Raw genomic sequence first — 23658 nt, 5'->3', positions numbered from 1 at the left:
TTGGCAAATTTGTTGAATTACAAATTATATCAAATTGTTGCAGATTTTGGAAATTCTTTTTTCTTTTTTTCTTTTTTTTTCACTAGAATTTTTGCAAATCTTTTGAAATTTCAAAATATTTCTTAAATATTTTTGCAAATATAATGAAAAATACAAATCTTTGGCATCAAGTGCAGATTATCATCAATTAAAAAATAGGTTTTGTTTAGATACAAGAAAAAAAAATAATAAAAAAAGAAATGTTTGTGAAAATAATGTGATTGTGCTATTAGAAGTGCTTATATTATAAATTAACACATGTACATGGACAAATACATAAATAAATTCAAATTCATGTATGTTACCAAGATCCACCTGAAGCCCTGATCTGTACTGCTGCCATAACACCACCTTGTGGGAAAACATGGTACTAACTGTCTCAAACATAATCTGAACATTCTCATCGGTGCTTTTAACTCCTTAATGAAGCATCATTTTAAATACATTCTTCATGGTTGAAGGTTGATTCTGTGGTTTCACAATGTTTAAACAATTATCTGAACCAGAATCAAAACTATAACCTTTTTTCCATTCTACAAAACAAGAAACTTTTCATGGTCTGCTGGTGCAAACAGCTGTTAACAGCATATATATATATATATATATATATATATATATATATATATATATATATATATATATATATATATATATATATATATATATATATATATATATATATATATAAACCAATACCAGTTGCACCATGTAGCTGCTTTCACTGACACTCGGACAAAACTGATGTATTCAGTGACACTGATCTGTTTTCACTCATCTAATCTTCTCGTTTCCTCTTTTCCTCCTGCACTGATAATCACATTAAAACATAATGTATTTACTCCTTAGGTGTTATTTTTAAGGCTTATTAATTACTATCATGACAAACTCAACCTGAGGGATAAAACTACAACTTCAGTTTGTGAGAGTGGAGAGAGCTGAAATTAGCCACTAGCTTAGAACACTTTTTTTTTTCCTTTAAACAAAAATGCCTGATGTATGTATTTTGAATGACTGCGATAAAAAGCTATCAATTCCACTTTTCTGTTCTTTTTTTTTTTAACCATAACAGCGCTGCTTCTTTGTGCCAGGCGTCGAGCTCTTGAGAAACCGCCGAGCCCCTGAACGCAGCACGAAGCTTCTTCGATGGGAAGGTGAGGAGGGAAGGAGAGGAGCAGGAGGAGACAGATGGGGAGGTCTGACCGATGGATTCTGGGCTGCCTCAGTGACCATACCGTCTTCCCTCATCTTTTCTGGGCCGACTGAAGCGACAGGGGGAGCGGCTGGGACCAGATGGAGGAGAGAAAGCAGTTTCTGTGTGGGGTGGTAGAAGGTAAGAGCTGCAGACTTCATCACTGACCTACTGCCTGATCACGTGACTCTCGCCTTGGTGATTTACCTGACTCATGCTAAGCTGTGTGTGTGTTTTCCGCCTTATTTCAGTGAAGGGGCGGATAAAGGTAGCATATTTAAGGTGTGTGTGGATTTACGTAGGAAAAAATACGCTGGGTAATGGCTGGTGGTGTCGACAGTGACACAGGCAGTGATGAACGTGATGACGACGACAGTGGCGCTAATAGACGATGCTCACGTGACAATAACCTGAAAACCATGATTAGCTTAGAGGAGTTAGCATAAAGATGGTGAGGACGGCTCGATACTGTTGGGGTGTTGGAGATTATTTGGAGACAACCACAAAACAGAAGTGGAAATGATAATGCAGCCTTACTTTATAACAAAATAAACAAACAAATAAAAACAGAACAGAATATTATTTTGTTACCCTGTTAAAAGGATGAAGGTATAGAAACAGTGATCTTAAAGGGGCTGTGAGGAGTTTCCAAGTGATCTTGAAAAAGTCTCCTTTCTTCTACCTTTTTCCCAATCAGGTCGGGCAGGACCGGCCTTGTCCAAATATAGCTGGGTATTTTCAAAAATAATAATAATATCCCCTCCTTGTTGGTTTTTTAAAATATTTCCATCCACACGCAAATTAGGGATGGGTACCCAATTAGGTACTTATATAGGTACCGACCGAATTCTGTCAAAAGTACCGAGTATCGACTCAGGTAAAACCAAAAGGTACCATGTTTAGGTACCTAAACACATCCTTGTGACTGTGGGGGAATAGAAGAGTAGGCAGTTTTCCACGCTGGGCATGAAAACACCATTGCAAGGTTATATATCGAAAAATAAATATGTTAAATTGAATTTTTTTTTATATTTCATTGATAAACAAATTGATATTCTCTACCACATAAGTACCGAAAATTGGTACCGTATCTTTTCAGGTGTGAAAGGTACCCATCCCTAACGCAAATTCAGCAAATTCAGCAAATTCCGCGCCAAGTGCGGTTCAAAGCACGCCCAACCCATATTTGGAAGTGTTTTTCAAATGTGAAACCCGTGCCAGCCAATCAGGAGGAAACCCCTTTATTCAGCTGTGACATTTGAGAACCAAAAACGTTGTTTTCCAGCGTCTACACAAAACCATAGTTTTCCAAAATCTTCGCTTTGGAGTTTTCAGAAAAACAGATTTCGTTACGTGATTGGAAGTAACATTTGTAAAGTGAGTCTTCCTCGAGGAAGTACCAACAGGGCTCACTTTAATAAAACAAATATGATCCGATTTATCCGAGAAACAGATCTGTATCAGCAAAACATATGAAAAAATTGGAAGTAGAAAAATCTGTATTGCGACATCCCAAGAAAATATTGTTTTCAGTGACGTAAAACTGTGGTTTAATGCGGACGACGGGTCTAAATGTATAAGAATATATGCAGCAGAGAGCGATTGAGGGAGGAGGGATCTATGCTTATCAGAGCTCTCGTATTAGAGCCCTAAAGATCTACACTAAGCGCTCACAGGCATTACGGATAACAGGATGGCTGTTATATGCTTTAAAAGTAGGGTCTGGAGGAGTTTTTGTTACTTGTTAGTAAACACAACATTCAAACTGGGCTCCTCCCTCTTGGCTCAGCGCAGCCCCGTCAACGTCCAGGCAGAGGAGGGGGTTGGGACAGACACAGACACTGACACACATGGGGAACTGTAGGTGTTGACTTACAGGCTTCTGGTTACATGTATATAAAATGTTCTATTTGTTCTTCTTTGTAGGTTTTTATGGGAGACCTTGGTCTCTGGATCAAAGGAAAGTTCTCTTTCAATGGTAAGTCTGTTAACACTCAAAAAAAGGGCAGCCCCCCCAAAATTAATTGTGTCTGTAAACTTATTCCACAAATTTTGATGTCTTCCTGTGTCAGGATGCAGTGCTGGGGTTTGAACACCTACCTTTATGGGCCAAAGGATGACCTCAAACACAGGTTGTTGTGGAGGGAGGTGTATTCTCCAGAGGAAGAGGGTAACGTCTGTCTTTGCCAGTTCACATTAACCCACTTATAAATGTGAAGCGTTTTTTGTCAACACATAGACTTCAGCCTTGTTTTCACCAAGCGGTCCCGTCAGTACACTTTGGTACGGGTTGGATCAGTCAAGCCTGATCCTGTGCCAAAAAATGGGTGCAGTACCGAGACGAACCAAACTGAACCGCTTGGTGGAAACAGGGCTTTATCTCACTTGAGTTTTCAGATTTCACTCCTCTGCTTTCTGTCTCTAGGTCAGCTGCGTACTCTCATACTGGAAGCCAAATCAAGAGGTCTGAGGTTTGTTTACGCCCTCTCACCCGGTCAGGATATCGTCTTTTCCTCTGCTTGTGACCTGACGCTACTCAAGCGCAAGCTAAGACAAGTATATCACACAATGAGATCAAACATGATGTAGTCAGTTTTAAAAAAAAAAAGTCTGGGTGTCTTTTCTCTCCTTCCTAGTAAACTGTTTCTCCTTCCCTAGGTGTCTGACCTGGGTTGTCAGGCGTTTGCCATACTCTTCGATGACATCGATCACTCGATGTGTCAGGCTGATACTGAGGCCTTTTCTTCGTTCGCCCAGGCTCAGGTCACTGTAACCAATGAAATCTACCGGTTCTTGGGTGAACCGCCTATCTTCCTGTTCTGCCCTACAGGTAGGCCCCTGCTGTCCGTAACTGTGTAACAGTCTCTGTGCATGTGTGTTCTGGATCTGGTTGACTTTACATTGTCTGGTCAGCTCTGTCGAAGTGAATAAAATGTCTGGAAATAGTTTGTTTTCATTAGGGATGGGTATTGACATGAGCCTGCCCGTACTCTTTCTTTCTTTGGACATTCAGAGTTTTCAGCATTGTTTACGATATGTTTCTTTGATGAAAGTTGACATTCTATTGTAAAACTGAAGTTATACTGATCCATGCTAACTGCTAGCATAATCAATGCAATTTACCATATACGTTGGCATCAAGCTAGCACAATTATTTCCATATTGCGTTAGGTCTATTTGGAGATGTTGAACATGTATTGAATAGGAATCTCACGTTAAAGAGTGATGTACACTTTTTCGTGTGTTCAGTTTGTAAGGGCCACCGTGGATAAAGGAACTTACCTGTGGAAGGTGGGCCAAGACTTAAACTTATAAGGAACTGAGAAATGACTTATTTTATTCCCTGGATTTACTATTGCAACACTTTCCAGGACTTACGGACTCCTTATTTGGGTTGAGGGACTGAGTATTTTCAGAGGGAGTTGTATGGTAATTTGGGTTGGATGGGATTTGATTTTTTTTTGTTTCTAGAAATTATCACTTTATGAACTCCTGAGCTGAAGTCTTTTTTGTTTCTTAAAAATTGTTTCTATCTTGAAAAAAATAACAGCAGAAATTATGGATTTTGTAAAGAAATATATGTTTAGGGTCATGTTACATATGTGTATTAGTTTTCTCATGTATAATTCTTAAGGTTTGATTAATTCATTAATTTATTCATTTTTATTTTTCAAATATCTACCATTATTGTACTTCTTTTATTATTGTTTCTTCACTTATTCTTGTTTTTGTACCTATTATTTTTCCCCTAGGGCCCTCTTTAAAATTTATTTCAGATGTTTACCAAAAGGACAAAAAAAGAAGAAAAAAATTACATATCATTATTATTTATTGATTATCATTTTTAATTAATTTATTTTTATTGTATTCCATTTATTGTTCATTTTTTTCCCTTTTTTGTATCGAATCCATGTTACGACTGTTAAAAATGAACGGACAGAGGAAGAGAGAAAAAAAAAAGGAAAAATAGTATTTAAGATGTATCAAATAAGTGATATAATGATGTCATATTTCAATAAGAAGAGAATTTAAAAAAATAAATAAAAAATAAAATCCTGAATTTTCTCAATACACTGTTATCTAACGGCTAAGCTAAGCTAGCTTGGACAGACTAGTGGACATAAGGTTTAGCAGCAGAAATGAAATTCAGTTTTTTTTTTACTCAGGATTCTACGCACACCACAACAACAACAACAACACCATGACGACATGTTTTCTCTCCCAGCATTAAAACATGTCTGTTTATCGTCCTGTCCTCCACAGAGTACTGTAGCTCACTGTGTTCTCCCAGTGTTTCCAAGTCTCCATACCTGCAGACTGTTGGAGAGGCCCTGCTGCCCAACATTACCGTAGTATGGACAGGTAAGGGAATATTTATGTAAGGGATTTATTTATTATAAGATATTTTTAAGACTTGTCAGTAATTTCAGTCTCATGGATTTTAATGTGTCAGTTTCCTCTTGGGCCCACAGGAAGTAAAGTCATCTCCAGGAGACTGTCTGTCGACTGTCTTGCTGAGGTGAAGTGTGTCCTCCAACGAGCCCCGCTCATCTGGGACAACCTGCACGCAAATGACTACGACTCCAGACGTCTCTTCCTGGGACCCTTTAAGGGCCGGGAGCCCAGGTTGAGGAGCCACCTGAGAGGCCTGTTACTCAACCCCAACTGCGAGTTTGAAGCCAACTTCGTCCCGCTTCATACGCTGGGAAGCTGGTACCGAGCTGGAAAGTGGGGGAGGAAAGGTGAGGCTGGTTGAAAGGTTTGCCTCAGTGTGAGAGGTGACCTTGGTTTGTGTTGTGTTGTTGTTTTCTGACATCATAACGTTTTCATGCATCCTTCAGATGAGGAGTGTGAATACTGCCCTGATAAAGCTTTGTCTGCTGCTCTACGTGACTGGATGGAAGAACTCAACCAACCACTACAAGCAGGTAAATCATCATGACCAAGGGTCTGTAACCTGCATCTCTTTGACTCCTTTGCAGTGGCTCCTTGTGGCTTTAAAAAATAAATTAGATATTGATGATTAAAGACACTGACACTAAATAAAATCCTGTGTTAACATTTAGTTGAACTAAATCTTCATCCCATCTGTCAATAAAGCCTGCCACCGCTCTACTTCACCTCCTACAACATCAACAGCCCACCAACTTTCCATGCACCTGTGGCTAACCTCAAGTTTTACAGCCCTGGGAAGATAACTACATCTACAAAACTCATCTCATCTGGAAGAAAATACTGACTTTAATTCTGTGTAAATTAAGTCCTATAACTACCACATGCCAGCTTGATATACATGCTTGGCATGTGGTAAGACAATGGCAAACCAAAAAAAAATGAAAGTCTGGTGGTACTATCAATAAATGTTATTACATTAAAGTATTCTTTCAAAAAAATAAAAAAAAATTACAGATTACTAAATTTTCAAAATTGATTAAATTTTTTGCAGATGCATTAAATTTCAAAAATGTTTCAATTTCTTTTTTTTTTTTTTTTTTTTGCAAATTATTAAATTTCAGAATTTCAGAATTTTTGCTTATTTTTAAAGTTTACAAATACTTTAAATTTTCAATTTTTTGGATTTTGGCAAATTTTTAATTTCAATTTTTTGAAACTTTTGTGAGCTTTTAAAAAGTTTTTGCAAAATTTCAAAATCAATAAAATCTTTTGGAAATGTATCAAGCTTCAAAAATGTTTAAATTTCAATTTTCTTTAAATTCTTGCAAATTTGTTAAACTTTAAAATTTTTTGAATTTTTTAACAAGTTTTAAAAATTTCGCGAATGTTTGAAAATTTCAATTTTTTAAAATTTTTGAAATTTTTTTAAATTTCAATTAAAAAAAAATTCCTTGTCCTTTAAAAAGCTTTTGCAAAATTTTAACATTTTTGAAATTTCACTTTTGTTATTTGATGCACTTTTTTAAAAATTGTTTGACATTTTTGCAATTTTATTACATTTGAAATCTTTAAAAAAAATAATAAATTGTGCAATTTTATTAAATTTCTATTTTTTTATTTCCCTTTTTTAAAATGCAAATAATTGAAATTTCATTTTTTGGGAGTTTTTTGCCATTTTTTAAATTATAGTTTTTTTGTTCCTACAAAATTAAGTAATTTCAGCATTTTTTTTTTTTTTGCAAATTTATTAAAAATAATGAGCTGAGACATCACATTTTCAATGTTATTAATTAAAAAGAAAACTTCCTGTCTAGATTACTATTCACCAGATGTAACTATGTATAGAATTTTCACTATAAAGTCTTTATTGTGAAGATAAAGTAGGTGGAATGACTTTAAACCATGTGAGTAAAATGGCTCCTAAGGAAGTAAAGGTTGCAGACCCCTGGTCATGACCTTTGAGTGGTCTGCACTGATGTTTTGCAGCTCTCTGAACAGGAATGTCTTTTGTTACTCGTTAGGTTAACCAGTTTCTTTTTATTTCTAAGGACGTCAGACGCCACAAACAGAAAAGTGTGGCTGCAAAACTTCAGACAGGTTTGATTGTCCCCCCGCCTCCAGAGGACCATCTTCTATAGCAAAACTTCCTGTTCTACCCCTGAACTCCAGTTCTCCTCCATCATCTCCAACGAGGTCGAAGCGGCTGGGGGATGGGAAAGAGGGGGAGAGGATGAGGACGAATCAGCCTCATCAACCGTATCAACAGCTTCCAGAGCCCAGACCTGAAGCAACATTTGGCAAAGGCAGGGGGAAGAAGGCCCAGGGTCAAGGGCTGTGTGGTGGGAAGGGCCTCCTCAGTGAGACCCAGGTCCGACTGCTGATTGGTCTTCATTATCTGCCCCATGAACAAGGCCCCTCAGCCCATAAAATGCTGCAGGACCTGACATGGCTAAAGACAAACTGTCACTTGGTTGGTGCTAACAGCAACAAGGCTCCACCTCAGAAGGTGGGTCTGTGTTTTTATGCCTTTGTATTTTGGTGAAGAAAAACGTTCATTACACTGAAGACATGACTGAGAGTGACTGTGCTCCACCTCTCAGATTGACGAATGGCGCAGCAGGGCTTCCAGGTTCCTGTCCTTGTGTGAAGACATCGTCCAACTCCACTGCAGCGTGGTTGGTGGGGCCAACAGAGCTGTCCTCTACGACCTTTACCCCTATGTGTGGGACCTGAGGAACACAGCCCTGGTGGCCAAAGCCTTCATATGCTGGCTGGGTGAGTGTGTGGGGACACCAAGGACAGGAAGGATCAGATGGGAATTAATAAGTTATATTTTTCCTGTTTGGGACCAGGTAAATCAATCTGGTTTCTATGACAACACAACATCTGCTGACAAAGTTCAGTAGAAAGAAGAGAGATCTGTGTTTTTCTCTGCTGAAAACGATTTCTGTGATTAATTTTGTAGTGATGGTGGACACTGGAGCCTAACTGTTAGACAGAAAAAGGACAGAAGAGCAGGAGAAAGAGAAACAGGAGAGAAATAGAGCATGATAAAACATGAGCCAAAGGCTAAAACATGAGCTAGTGGCTTGAACATGAGCCAAAGTCTCAAAAGCAAGCTTGAGGCTTAACCACAAGTTAAAGGCCAAAACATGGACAAATTGCTTAAAAATTAGCTAAAGGATAAAAAAGCAAGCTCAAGGCTTAACCACAAGCTAAAGGCTAAAACACATGCTAATGACTAAAACACAAGTTAAAGGCCAAAACATGACCTAAAGGCTAAATCATAAGCAAAAGGCTAAAACATGAGCTAAAGGCCAAAACACAAGCTAAAGGCTTAAACATAAGCTTAAGGCTAAAACATGAACAGATTGCTAAAACAGAAGCTAAATGCTGAAACATGAACTAAAGGCGCAAACATAGACAAATTGCTAAAGCATGAGCTAAAGGCTAAAACATGAGCTAGTGGCTTGAACATTAGCCAAAGCCTCAAAAGCAGGCTCGAGGCTTAACCACAAGCTGAAGGCCAAAACATGGACAAATTGCTAAAACATGAGCTAAAAGATAAAAAAAAACAAGCTCAAGGCTAAAACATAAGCTAAGGTCTGAAATATGAACTAAAGGCTAAAACATGGACAAATTGCTAAAGCATGAGCTAAAGGATAAAAAAACAAGCTCAAGGCTCTGACAAGAGCTAAAGGCTAAATCATAAGCAAAAGGCTAAAACATGACCTTAAAGCCAAAACACAAGCTAAAGGCTTAAACATAAGCTAAGGGCTGAAACATGAACTAAAGGCTAAAATGTGGACAAACTGCTAAAGCATGAGCTAAAGGCTAAAAGGGCTAAACTGTGAGTGCTAATGTTGATTCCAACCCACAGACAGCTGTTATTCTGCAGTGGTCTGTTCAAACTTGAGTCTATGAATGACTCAACATGAATCTGCCGTAAACTTCCCCTGGCGCGTTGTCACACCCATCTCTGCGCAGACGGTCTACCAAATTGACAAATTGGATGCGCTGCACGAAATGAACACTGCGCAGGGTGTGCTAGGCTTGCGCGCTGCGCCACGAAATTAGAGCCCAAGTAGTTCACCCTGTTTATGTGTTTTCTTTTAATGGTATTAAAGTGTACTCTTTCTCTTTCTCTCAGATGGACGGGTATTGAGTGATGGCTCCTCCCTTGGCTCATGGAAGAACTGCTTCCACTGTGAGGAAGCATTACCCCTTTGTATGGGCCTGAATATTTCTCCTACTACATAACAACAATACATCTCTGAGTCTTAGCGGTAACACAGTAAACCACAGCAGAACACCAAGCTTGTAATTTACCAAAGACCTATGGTTTAATAATTACTCCACCCCAGACCTCCTGATGAAGTGTTAATCATTTAAACTTAACTGTGCTTTTTGTGTCTTCAGGAATAAAATTTGTGCCATTTCATTGTCGTTACCGTATGATACCCACTGATTAATACTCAGTTATTGTCCACAGGGTGTGGAAAGTCCACAGGGCCAGAGCAACAGGGACGGGAGTCAGAACCCTGGGTGTTCAAAGGGGGCGTGTCAGGTGAGGTGCAGGTAGGCTGTGTGGTTGGACCTTACATGAAATTAATATTTAACCCCTTTCATAATTCACCCTTTCACCCGATGACTGTGTTTTTATGATGTTTTGTAGATGCTCCTCCCAATAGGTAGCTGCAGTGATCTCTTCACCCATCCTCCTCCTCTCTACCCAACCTCCCGGCGCTACAACATCAGGCCCTATCAGAACAAGGACAAGGTATTAAAAGTTACATTTAAGTTAATTAAGGTAGAGTCTGCAGGATATCTTAAAAATTAAATGTCACCTTTTACTGGAATAATCCTGCTCAATCGTCATATCTGGGCCTCTATACGTGTGTCAGTGTCTGTGTCAGCCTCAAACCCCCTCCTCTGCCTGGATGTTGATGCTTTGGTTGCACCCAAAGTTTCTGGGCAGAGAGTTTGCGTGATGTTTTTGTAACTCTGCGGTTTAGAATTTATTATTGTCGTTTAATTGTCAAATCTAGTTGGCTAGTTAGCTTTCTGCTAACCAGGTATATGTCAAATACCCGAGATTAGCTTGTGCTAGCATGCTAAGTCAGGTGCACAGCTCTTGAGTCTCTCCCATGTAGAAACACGATGCTACAGGTGGTTGCTGGGCTAGTGTTTTCACATAGTCACAGTCGGGGGCTGTGGGTGTGTGCTGCAGCTGGCACTGAGCCAAGGAGGAGGAGCCCAGTTTGACAAACAGGTAACAGAAAACTCCTGCAGACTCTACCTTTAAACCTTGGCATAGCTCCTTTGAAAACAGCTTTTAAGGAACATTTCAGAGAGTTTTTCTTTCCATTCTGCGTGTAGGTGGAGTTGTATCGGATGGTCCGACAGCTCTACATGAGAAACCAGGGTGGCCAAGAATCCAGTGCGGTCCACCCGGATGTGATAGGAGACAGGTGTGTGTGAGAAACAGGATCCTCTGCTTATCTCCACTGTTGGAGAAAAGCTCCTCACTGATATTTATCATAAAAACAACATTTTAGTGTATTAAAAAGTAAAGTCTTCTCTGTCCCGTAGATGTCTTGGACCATGCCTGGCGCTGTCCCCAGAATACGGTTTCATCCTGGAGGATGAGCTGGGTGTGTGTGGCTGTGTGTTAGGCATCTTGGATGTCCGCTCTTTCGCCAAGCGTTGCCAGGCCAGCTGGCTACCCGCCATGAGGGACAAATACCCAACCAAAGGGGGTCATGCCTACCCCTACACACAGGTTATAATGTGGTTTAACTTAAACTTTACGTCGAACATTCATTTTTATTGTCATTTTTTATAGAGGGCAAAAAATTCCAAAATTAAAAATAAATTAATTAAAGAAAAAATAAAAACAGAAGTTAAAAAAAAAGTTAATAAATAAAAGTAAATACAAAAAAAATGTAAAGATAGATTTAAATATCAATAGATAAGTAAATAAAAGGGCTATGCTCTCATATTTATTTTAATGCTGCAGACACTGTCAGCATGAAAAACAAAGAGAAATATTATTCATATGATGGGGCAGTCCTAGATGTGTCTTGGGTTAAACTTTTTTTTATATTTAATTCTATTAAAAGATTTATTTTTGTCCTAATTTTCACCTTTATATATATATATATATATATATATATATATATATATATATATATATATATATATATATATATTCATTTTTAAAAAATCTTTTAGTTTTGTAATTATTTTCTGCTTATTTTAAAAATGTAAGTATATTTTTATTTTTGTTTTGATTCCCATTTATATTTATATTTTTGTATTTCTTTTTTTAAGTTTGTTTTTTTAATTTATAAAACTGTTTTTTACTAGTATATATTTCTAATTTTGGCAGTTTTGGCCCTCCATATATTTGATCCATATCAACAAACAGAACATAAAAAAACGTACAGATTGAGTTCGCTTGTTTTCCTTTAAAAAAGTAAAAAAACAAAAACTTTTTCAGTGTTTTGTTTTTTGATTCATATGTGAAAATCAACTGAATGAATGAAACACAGATACACGGTACAAACACAAAAATATTGATATTTCATTCTATTTATACATTTATTTTTGTATTTATTTCCACATTTATTTTCTAAACATTTTTAATTTTTGAGTCTTTTTTAAGTTTTTGCATTTTTTTCAACTTTTATTTGGTTTTTATTTTTGTTTTGATTTCGATTTTTATTCATGTTTTTGTATTTTATTTTTGAAGTTTACTTATTTTTAATTATTTGTATTTACTTTTTGAAATTTTAATTTTTTGCAGTTTTGGTCCTCCATATCTTGGATCCATACTTAGAAACAGAATATTGAAAACCAGACCGAATTTCATTTATTTTTATTTAAAAAAGGAAAAAAAAACATTTCTTCAGTTTTTTTTGACTCATAAGTGAACATCCACTGAACAAAGTTTTATTTTTGTTCATCTTTTCACTTTTATTTTTCTTAATATTTTAATTTTTTGAATATTCTGTAAGTTTTGTAATTATTTTCACCTTATTATATATATTTATGTATAATTATATTTTTGTTTTGATTCACATTTACATTTATGTTTTTGTACTTCATTTTTTAAGTATAAATAGACGGTTACACAGTACAAACAAGAATTTGGACAGTAAAAGAGAAAGGGTGGCGCTAAAAAGGTGAGAAACAAAAGAAAAGCGTTACATTCTGATCTGCCACCACGTGTGACAAACTTATTAACCTCTTCGTTAAGACGAGCTGTGGGATTCCTCATTTATTCTGTAACTCTGTGTGACTCTGCGAAAGGGATGCATCATTAGCACATAATTTCCTTTCCATAAACATCGAACCTTACAGTAACTGACGCTCGTAGTGTGGGGCTTTACTCCTGGCAGTGATGTCACTCTCAGCTCCTCCTTGTGCAGGACTTGGTAAAGCTGATGGAGGAGGACCAAGGAGAGTACCCAGACTCCCTCCTCTATCACTTCCCGTCCCAGCTGCGCCTGGATGCTTTGCCTGACCTGGTGGACATCAGCATCAGCCGCACCCTCCTCAACGCCCTCCTCGCTGCACTTAAGGCCAACGGTGAGAACGGGGTGTGAGTCACTGCTTATTAACAGAGTCTGCAGAAGGTTCTTGAACATCGCATTAACTAAACCTCTGGTGAAAAGAATTAGAGCATAGAGGGAACCCAAAAACACATTAGTACTCTGACTAATGGTGCAACAAAAGCCCAAATTGTCTTCACCTCACTAAAACATACCTGGAGCACATCGGGGAAAACACTTTTATAAAAACTTTCTGGCAATAAAAGACTCAAGGCTCATGAGATTGACTGATTGGTTTTGGATTTGTGTTTCATGATGGGGTTATTCCTCGAATAATTCGAGTAACTCGATTACATAAAATCAGATTGCTTTGAACTTAAAATTTATCACCTTGTTTGAAACAAATTTTTAACTAAATAATTGCTCTTTAACTAAAAATAAATGTTTTATCCGATTACTCGATTAATCCATCGATTAATTTCATTGATTAATCGATTAATCGATTGAATTTTCAGTAGAATACTTGAATACTGAAATATTCGATAGCTGTAGCCCTAGTTCAAATGCTGAATAGTAAAACCCTCCTCATTTTAAATGACTCCCTTCACCCTTCACTCTGTCTCCGTCTCTAACAGCTGTTTGTCGTCTCCAGGTTCTCAGGGTGTGTTCTGCGAGGTGCAGCCCACAGACCAACAGAGGCTGGAGTTCCTGACTAAACTGGGCTTTTTGGAGATTCTCAGAGGAGAAGCCAGGAGCAGAGAGGGGCTGGTGCTGGGGAGGCTTCTCTGAAACACACACACATACACACACACACACACACACACCAAACAAACATGTCAGAAAGACACATAAGAAGCATAAACTGCAGTATGTCTCTTGGGGTTAGGTCAGGGGTTGGATAGTACAGAACAGAAGCAGGAGCAGTTTTTTTTTTTTTTTTTACCAGAAAATTGTCTTAATTTTTTTTTCCTGAATTCACATTTTGATCATGAGCCCTTAAAAGTCTAGCATCCATGCAAACAGATTACGTTCGCTCATGTACAGAGGCTCTTCTGCCCATGAAGCTTCCTCCTGCTCACCCATGGGCAGGCCCAGCTGTTGTCATCGTATCCCCTGATGTGATTGGCTGTGGCCCTCGTCTCATATGATTGGCTGTGGTCTTTTGGCCGGAGAAAGTAAACAAGAAAGGGCACGTTAAGGTATGAGTTACCTGATTTTATTAGTTTCTTCATGCGAACCAACCTTTAAATTTTGCTAAAATCTCAAAGAGAGACGATCTGAATTGTTAGCCTGAGGAAACCATGGACTGTAAAACAAATGGACGTCATCTTGCTCGGCTCAAAGTGAGTTCTCCACAAAAACTGCTCCCCCTGGTGGGTGGCTGCAGTACAGGTTAAAAAATCCATCTCCCCAGTCATTCCAGATGGGCTGTGGTCAAACTTTAAAAAATTAATACACCTCATAGAAATGTTTCTCAGGTCTGATTGTTGTGGTGCAAGAGTGATTTTTGGGGGACTGCTGTCCACATCTCGTTTATTCACATGTCCTTTTTGAAAATCTGCAGAAAATCAACCGTTTGCTCTAGCTCAATTCTGTAAAATACAGATAATTCTACACTCTTTACTGCATTAAACAAGCCCTAAATGATCGATATTTGTCCTGTATTTAAATCTAAAGAATTCTTAGAAATTTTCCTTCCATCTTCCTGGTGTCATGCAACAGTTTGTGTGTTCAGAGCATATTAAACTGAGAATACTTCACTTTTCTTTGATCCAACACTTGAAAAAAGTGTTTGTACATAGTTCCTCACAGTTTTTAGCCTGTAGCCCTGGTTCTCCTGACCTCATAGAAGTATAGAAGTTCATATTGCAGTGCAAATTGAGTCCACATCGAGTAAAAATGTGACAGAGCAAAAACCGTCCTAAAAAATCAAATCAACTTATCTTAGGTGCAGGACTGTGTAGATTTTGTAAAAATAGAACCATTAAACTTTTTTCATGTGTTCCTTATGCCTCAGGGTACCTAAAAATGTGTTGTATATATTTCCACCTTATTTTGAAACATTTTTTAATGTCTTTCAATGTAATTTTAATGTCCTAGAATTAAAATTCTTTATTTTGGGACCTTAAGCAGAAATGAGATTAAAATGCGATTAATTAGATTAATTAATTACAAATCCTGTAATTAATTAGATTAATTTTTTTAATCGCCTAACAGCACTATTTTTAACACATGCTTCTGAGCTTTGATATTCAAAACATTAATCCTTTTTTTAATTTCTATTTTTACAACATTGCACCCCCAACAAAAGTCATATTATCTTGGAAATGATTTTGCCGCCCACTTGGAATACCTTCGGGGCCACCAGGGGGCACGGCCTACTGGTTAGAATCGCGGCTTTAATCAAATTATAAGTCAGTGAAACAACTCCTCAGTTTTTGAGAACCTCAGACCCGAAACAGGGGCATGTCTTGTGAGGTTGTGATTGTTGCTGTTTCCTGAATGGTCATGCCTCTCTATATGCAGTCTATGGAGGAAACTAGTAAAATCAAATAACCTTCATGAGGCGTTTCAACAGCCATTCTCCTCGAATGTTCTTGTTTACTTCCTCCTGCTAAAAGACCATAGCCAATCATATGAGACGAAGACGGTAGCCAATCACATCAGGGGATATTATGATGACGGCTAGGCCCGCCCACTGACTGCCAAAAAGTGATCTGTTTGCACGGATGCTAGACTTCAGAGCGCTCATCTTTGAATCTCATATACGCTCTTAAATTTTGGCAGCATAATGCCCCCATACCTGTTTCAGCTGACTGACACGTAGACACTGACAAACTCAAACTTATCAACAGAACTAAGGGGATTTATTCCAAAACTCTCCTCTGATACTGTCTCCCGCCTGCTCTGCTCCTCTGACCTCTACATAAGCCCCACCCCCTCAGCCTGACAGCCACAGAGGCTAGCCAATGAGAACGCAGTGTGTTGTGACGATAATAAATCAAGAACCAAACACTTCACGTCTAAATGAAACTGATGGTTGTTGCACAGGAATGTTTCTGAATTTTCTTAATATGAATTTGATTTCGGGATTTTTTTTTTACTTTTCCCCTGAATGGCAAAAAAAATGATGGTTAAAAAAAAAAAGTTTTTGCAGGTTCAAATAACCGTAGATTTTAAATGCAATACTTTTTCCACTGCACTGTGGGTAACGCAAAGTTTCCCACCGGAGATTGTTTGACTTAAAGGGGATATGCAAATTTTCCAGAAAGTGGTGCTATATCATAAAAAATGATCATAAAGAGATAATCAACAGTAGTCACATGGAGGACGACACTGACGTGTATGAACTGCTGTTTAGTGAAGCTGACAGTGTAGAGTAGGAAAGTTCTGGATGTTTTGCCAGTTAGTGTTTTTAGCTGACCTCTGATCTGTTTTTATGAGTGGGTTATGTGCCTGATTTTTTCTTCTTTTCATGTTTTTCTAGAAAAAAAACAAAAAAAAACACACAAAAAAAAACATTGAGGGTGCATGGTGGAGGGTTTGTTCCCTTCTGATGGAGTTCTTCCGTGTTTTGGGGCCAATCCCAACTCTACCCCTTAGCTCTTGGTCACCTTGATCTGTAAGATTACCCTAAAACCAAACAGTGTGACAAATTTCCCATGATCTGGATGTTTTTGTCACATATCTAATCCTTTGCTCCTCCACGTAAATATTCACCATGTTTTGAATTGCTGGTTTCATTTTGAAACTGCTCGTAATACTACTCTCCGGGGAACACTCTAAATTGTCTGTTGTGTGAATGTGTGTGTGAGAGGTTGTCTGTCTGTCTCTGTGTCAGCCCTGTGATTGACTGGCGACCAGTCCAAGGTGTACCCCGCCTCTCGCCCAATGACAGCCGGGATAGGCTCCAGCCACCCGCAACCCTGATCAGGATAAGAGGTTCAGAAAATAAATAGATAAATGAATGAAAATGTTAAAGAAAATAATGAGCAAGAAAAAAAACTGAACACAGGCATTTTTCAGTTTTGCAAACAATCTAAGATGTAAACATAAAAAAATATTTGAATAACCAATGTATTATTTTATTAATTTTCAAAAAAAGGAGCATAAGTAAGTAAAACTTGAATTCCACCCCATCTCCATTGTTAATTAAGGAGTAAAACTAGTCAGCTAAACTGCCAAAAACATTAATATAGAAACATATCCCCATATTACAGAAGTGTATTGCATTCACTTGAAGAAAAAAAAAACTCAGGTTTTTCAGAGTAATTTATTCTTCGGTTTGTTTTTTGCGGTAATTAATTTTGTTTTTCTGATTAATATTTTTTTATTGGTTTGTTTTTTGTTAAAATTATTTCTGTTTTTATAAGTAATTTTTGGGGGGTAATTAATTTTGTTTTTCTGATTAATATTTTTTTATTGGTTTGTTTTTTGTTATAATTAATCAGTTTTTATGAGTAATTTTTGTGGTAATTAATTTTGTTTTTCTGATTAATATTTTTTTAAATTGGTTTGTTTTTTGTTATAATTATTTCTGTTTTTATGAGTAATTTATTTCTGAAGTATCGAGCTACTTCGATTACTACTTAAATTACTCCTAAAAACAGGAGGAAAAAATTACCATGAAGAACAGCAGGTTGAGGCTCTCGCGGGATTTCCAAGTACCTCATTACTTCAGGAAAAAATTACTTTGAAAAACAGGAAAAAAGTAAACTGAAACAGAAAAAAAATTACTCATAAAAACAGTCATAATTATAACAAAAAATAAAACAATAAAAAAATATTAATCAGAAAACAAAATTAATAACCACAAAAAAACTACTCATAAAAACAGAAATAAATAAAACAGAAAATAAACCAAAAAAAAAAAAAATAACAAAAAACAAACCCATAAAAAAATGTAATCAGAAAAACAAAATTAATTACCACAAAAAACAAACCGAAGAATAAATTACTCTGAATTACCTGAGTTTTTTTTTCCTTCAAGTGAATGCAATATGCTTCCAGAATTTATATATATATATATTAACTTAAAAAAAACAGAGAGCCAAGGGGAAGGAGTAGGAGTGGTTTTGGGAATGGCCCTCATTCTTTGTAAAATCACATCATTTGTTTAAACACATTTCTATCTACAATTTGGTGAGACAGTAAAAAATCATTTCCCAGAATGTCAGCCCTTTAAATCTGAGATTCAGTAATTACATTGTGTACAGGATAATCTCATATGTTTATATTGTGCTCAGACACTTCTTATTCATTGAATTGAGTCTGAAAACACCAAATGTAAAATGGTCCCACTGTTTACATCTTTTCTTTCTCACTTTAAATGAATGTCTAAATGCATGAAGAACATACCACTGTGGCTATTAACATCATATGTTTTACATACTGACACACAAACATACAGTTTTTATTGATAAGGAATTTCTTTACATGGCAACATTTATAAAAACACCATCTGGACTTTTATCCAGCTTTACTGCTTCAGAAAACTCACTAAAAAAGATTAATTAAAAAAAATGGTGCATGCATAGTCTGTTGTAATTAAGAGTTTTGTGTGCATGAAAGTAATCATGCAGAATAAATTCAACACAAAGAGACAGAAAAACAGACATTTGAAGTTTACACCAGGCCTGTCTGTCATTCTGCTTTTATTCTTTATCCATAACCAATGCAAGCTAACACAAACCCCCACTCACTTCTCCCCCGCACTAAGGAAGCACAAAATATCTTCAACACAGTCTGTGGATCTCACTTTGGTCTTCAGTTTTAATGCAGCCTGGAATGATTTGTGAAGGTATTTATGTTTCTTCCCTTTTTCATTCAAGCGGTCAAATTTTTCTACTTTCTTTGTAAAACTGATCATTTGGATGAGGGATGCACCGATCTCGCCCTATCCCGCATTCAAAAGGCAACTTCTTCCCAATCAGGTCAAAGTGATTTACAGCACGCCCAAGTCTCCATGACAACACCATGCTGGCTAACAACGCACCAACAAAAGCTAAAGGTTTAAACACAGACTAAAGGCTAAAACACGGGCCAAAGACTAAAACACAAGCTAAGAGCCCAAAGTCAAGCTAAAGGCTACATGATGAGCAAAAGAATAAAACACAAGCTAAAGGCTACATGACGAGCTATGGACTAAAACACAAGCTATAAACTTCATTACAGACTAAAGGCTAAAACACCATCTAAAGGTTAAAAAACAAGCTGCAGGATAAAACAGTAGCAAAATACTACAACATAAGCTAAAGGCTTAAACACAAGCTAAAGGCTACAACACAGACTAAAGGCTAAAACAGACTAAAGGCTACATGACGAGCTAAAGGCTAAAACACAACCTTAAGGTTTCAACACAGACCAAAGGCTAAAACATGGTCTAAAGGCTAAAACACAAGCTTAAGGCTACAACATTGACAAAGGCTAAAACACGAGCTAAAGGCTAAAGCAGTAGTTAAATGCTACAACATTAGCTAAAGCTAGAACACAGACTAAAGGCTAAAAGGACAGCTTAAGGCTATAACATGAGCTAATGGCTTAAACAGTAGCTAAATGCTACAAAATAAGCTAAAGGCTTAAACACTAGCTTAATGCTACAACACAGACTACAGGCTAAAACAGACTAAAGGCTACAACACTTGCTAAAGACCTAAACCCAAGCTAAAGGCTACAACACAAACCAAAGGTTAAAACACAAGTTAATGTCTACAACATGAGCTGGAAGCTTAAACAGTAGCTAAATGCTACGACATTAGCTAAAGACTCAAACACAAGCTTATGGCTAAAACATGAGCAGACGGCTAAAACTGTTGCCAAATTCTACTACATTAGTTAAAGGCTAAAACACAAACTAAAGGCTGATAAAGGAGCTAAAGGCTAAAAAAAGGAGCTGAAAGCTATAACACAAGCTGTGTTAAGTGTAAAACACAGACTAAAGGTTGAAACACAAGCTATTGGCTAAATCAGGGCTAACTTTTTGTGCTAATGTTGATTCCAACCTACAGTCAGCAATTATTCTGCTGCTAATTGGCTACTTAACGACAGTACAAACTGCCAAAGTTTGCTTGTTGTCACATTGAAAACGGTAGCGCTAACTATTAGCCAATCACAGCGCTAACTGTGCTGATCGATACCTTGCCACTGGGGCGCGTTGTAGGAAATTTTATCCAAAACAAACACACCTGGTTAAAAGTCATATCTTTACGACAGTGTGCATGACACCCTGGGCCTAAAGGGGGCGCTGCAGTCCAATTAAAACAGATCCTCCTCACCGCATATTTAAAGACATATTAACTCCAGTAACTTCATATACTCATTTTTGCATTTTACGCAAGACATTTCCAGTCCTATCCCACAGTAGGGAATAAAGGTTATTATTTAACACTGGTACTGGATTAGTATCAGTCGATACCCAAAGCCTAGGTATTGGTATCCGGACTGGCAAAGTGGCATCGGTGCATCCCTAATTTGGATTTTCACTTATAACAATCATTATATTTTAGCAGTGAGGATATCATTTTGATGAAAGAGCTTGCACATACTGGATGATTAACCATTAAACATACGTTTTGATGGACGTTGGTCTAATAAACTAGCTTAGCGCTGTATATGCTTTTTTCTACTGTCATAATTTGATTAGGTCATATTTTAAAACCCTCTTCCCCACTTAGCACGTAACGCTTGTGTCAAAGGGATGAAAGTATTTGGAAAATGAGATGCACACAACAAACAAAAGCACAAATGAACAATGTTGCAACACGAGACTGTTTTTCAGACGGTATTAGTGATAACAGGTGTTGGAATTGTTTTTATAATTATGACAGTTAGCAATAACAATGAAAGGAACAAATGTGGACGGCTGACCTCTTTAGAAACACATGACTTTTATAGGCCACTACCCAATGTCTCACTGTTTGCCTTCATGGAGGTACATGTAGAGTTTCTTCTTCTTCTTCTTCTTCTTCTTCTTTTTTTTAATGACTTTCAGATGTTTGCACTGTGTGTTGCATGTTAGTGAAGCTTACTGAATGAATAGAAAAATAGTGAAACAAGTTTTTATTGTTGAAAAAAAAAGTCCTTTTTGGCAAGAATGAGTCTGATTCATACTCATTAAATAAGGTGAAAAAGCAAAACGTGTCATTTCTAAACATTTCTACGAGATGTGCTTATTTTTTAAAGTTTGACCACAGCTTATCTGGAATGACTGGGGAGATGGATTTTTTTTTTTACCTCTACTGCGGTTAGCCACCAGGGGGAGCACTTTTGTGGCTTACTTACTCCAAGCTGGGTGAGATGACTTCCTTTTTTTACAGTTTGTGCCCAAAAACAGTAAAAAGCTTACTCTACTACAATATAAAATTTTTATTTTAATTATTTATTCAAATAAATTCAGTTGTTTCTTATTTTCAACATTAAATACAGATACAGATCCAGACAAAGTCTTCCGTCCGTTTCCATAAAGCTAAAAGCCCATTTCTTCTCCCTTTATGTACAAAAATGTCCACGTCCTTTTCAAACGATGTAATCGTCACTGCTCTCATACTTCCATGCGTCCTTTATGTTGGCCAATACATCCACCAGGGGGGGCAGCCCAGAGTCAAAAGTTTATGACAACAAACTCAAAAACAAACATGGCGATGGGGAGGGGGTATTGCTAATGTACCTTTTGCATAATAGACGAAAGCAGAGGTAGCGTTTTATGGGGCGGAGGTAGATGAGTTGGTATCGAGAAGTAACAGTGACATCCCCCCCCCGGGTTCCGGATGTTGTTGTCATAGAGTTTTGGCTCTGGGCTGCCCCCCCTGTTGGATGTATTAGTAAACTACTCAAAAACAAACATGGCGATGGGGAGGGGGTATTGCTAATGTACCGCTTGCGTAAAAGACAAATATGAAGGCAGTGTTCTCGGAGGCGGAGGTTGGTGAGGCTGTTCAATACACGCTAGAGTTCCGCCATTTCTCTTCTTCTTCTTCTTCTTCTTGTGTCTCATTCATAGACTGTACAAAACATGGACGTAGCCTCCACAATGTCACCTGTCTATTCCTGAAACCGTGAAATGAAGCCAATCTGCGGACGCAACCACATCCGCTATGAAGCCGGCTCTGAGTTTTTCTTTGAAAAGCAACATGGCGCCCACCAGTCATGTGACCTGAGCTGTGTCTCTGATTGGACAATCAAATGATCCCAATAACTGCTAAACTGCCAGGTTAGAAAAAACTTCACTCACCGTACAGTGCCTGCAGTGAAATCAGCGTTTTAGACCCAAGCTGTTTTTGAACCAGTCTGTAAATGTGCTTTTTAATACTGTAGAGTCCGTTTTTACAGCTGGGTGTGTATGTGACTTCCGGTCTTTCTGCAGCCAGCCTCAAGTGGATTCTAGATGAACAGCAACTGTTAGCATTTCCTCATAGGCTTCATTTTTACAAACCAGGTGTTGCCTCTTAGTCTCATATAAGCTACGCATGGAGTAGTAACAGCAACACTGCCCCCACGGTTTCCAGTGTTACTGCTCCAATTTACCCGAATCTACCATTTATGCTCAATGTCACATCGGGATGCTCTGTGTTCATTTTGTCCGTATTTCTGCTCGTTTCCATTTAGCCCACAGAAATGAGCCAAACAAAGCAGCACCACCGGAAACCGTGGGGGCAGTGTCGCTGTAACTTCTCGGTACCAACTCATGACCACTGCCCCATACAATGCTGCCTCCAACCTTTCTATGCAAGCGGTACATCAGCAATACCTCCCCTACAGTCACCATGTTTGTTTATTTTGTTAGTTTGTTGTTGTCACACACTTTTGACTCTGGGCTGCCCCCCCCTGGTGGATGTATTGGTTAACAGCAACACACTTTGGTATGCTAAGGGAGGAGAAACGGACCTTCAGACCACTCACAAATTCAAGGTTCAGACGCAATACTCTTTGAGTTTGTGTGTACGCCCTGAAGTGAAATGTTAGCGTTCTCCTTTTCTGCGGCGTTCTGAGCTTCCCATCGGCTTCTGAAGAGCAGGTTGTGTTCAGGTGCCATGACTTGTCCAATAGGGATGCGGTAAGCTGCTAAACTTCCTGTCAGCAGCAGCATCAATGTGGCCGTCAGAGTCGCTGCCCAGCTACAGGCTGGAAGGCCAACCTAGAGCAAGAGCGTCAGTCACTTTACGGCATTACGTACACTTTAAAAACTTCCTGTCAAAACAAAATGAAAAGCATTTAATGGTTTGTATTATGATGATATTTAGATATTAAAGGAAATATTTTTTGTGCCGTCCAGTTTGGCTTAAAGTTGATCCTCAAGATGAAGTTTGGTAACGTTGTTTTCTATCTACGTCTACGTCTTGGTAACGTCTATTTGCTAAAGTTATGCTTTCCTTTTCATTAATTGACATGTAAGTGAAGAAATTGACAAGGTATATCTGCCAAATTAATTGTATTTATGAATTTATTTTTTAAGTTATTTCTTAAAATGTTTTTCGTTTTTGA

General features: G+C 37.8%; 2 protein-coding genes across 4 annotated transcripts in view; one reads left to right on the top strand and one right to left on the bottom strand.

The window, feature by feature from the left end:
• Positions 1–1165: 1165 nt before the first annotated feature.
• Positions 1166–14070, top strand: LOC141784099 (protein O-GlcNAcase). Of its 2 annotated transcripts, none has more exons than XM_074661809.1 (17): positions 1166–1369; positions 3155–3206; positions 3301–3398; positions 3654–3784; positions 3887–4058; positions 5492–5590; positions 5701–5970; positions 6070–6156; positions 7672–8129; positions 8224–8398; positions 9774–9830; positions 10116–10201; positions 10299–10403; positions 11003–11094; positions 11216–11405; positions 13057–13216; positions 13832–14070. In XM_074661809.1, the coding sequence occupies exons 1-17, from the start codon at positions 1330–1332 to the stop codon at positions 13966–13968; spliced, it is 2409 nt and encodes an 802-aa protein (XP_074517910.1). In that variant the 5' UTR covers positions 1166–1329; the 3' UTR covers positions 13969–14070. The 2 variants fall into 2 exon arrangements, with proteins under 2 accessions (XP_074517910.1, XP_074517909.1); XM_074661808.1 differs by having other exon boundaries at positions 9774–9851.
• Positions 14071–21523: 7453 nt separating this feature from the next.
• Positions 21524–23658, bottom strand: part of LOC141784095 (urea transporter 1) — a 12996-nt gene continuing 10861 nt past the window's right edge. Inside the window, exon 8 of one of the 2 annotated variants that reach the window (XM_074661797.1) lies at positions 21524–23311. In XM_074661797.1, coding sequence (XP_074517898.1) covers positions 23081–23311 — 231 coding nt within the window. In that variant the 3' untranslated portion in view covers positions 21524–23080. The remainder of the gene's footprint in view (positions 23312–23658) is intronic. The other variant, XR_012597415.1, reaches the window with a different exon arrangement.

This window comes from Halichoeres trimaculatus, unplaced genomic scaffold (assembly GCF_033239565.1).
Source record: "Halichoeres trimaculatus isolate MK-OKI-2021-1 unplaced genomic scaffold, fHalTri1.1 fHalTri1_scaffold_22, whole genome shotgun sequence".
Lineage (NCBI taxonomy): Eukaryota > Metazoa > Chordata > Actinopteri > Labriformes > Labridae > Halichoeres > Halichoeres trimaculatus.
Note: the sequence above shows the minus strand (reverse complement) of the source record. Positions and strands in the feature narration are given on the sequence as shown.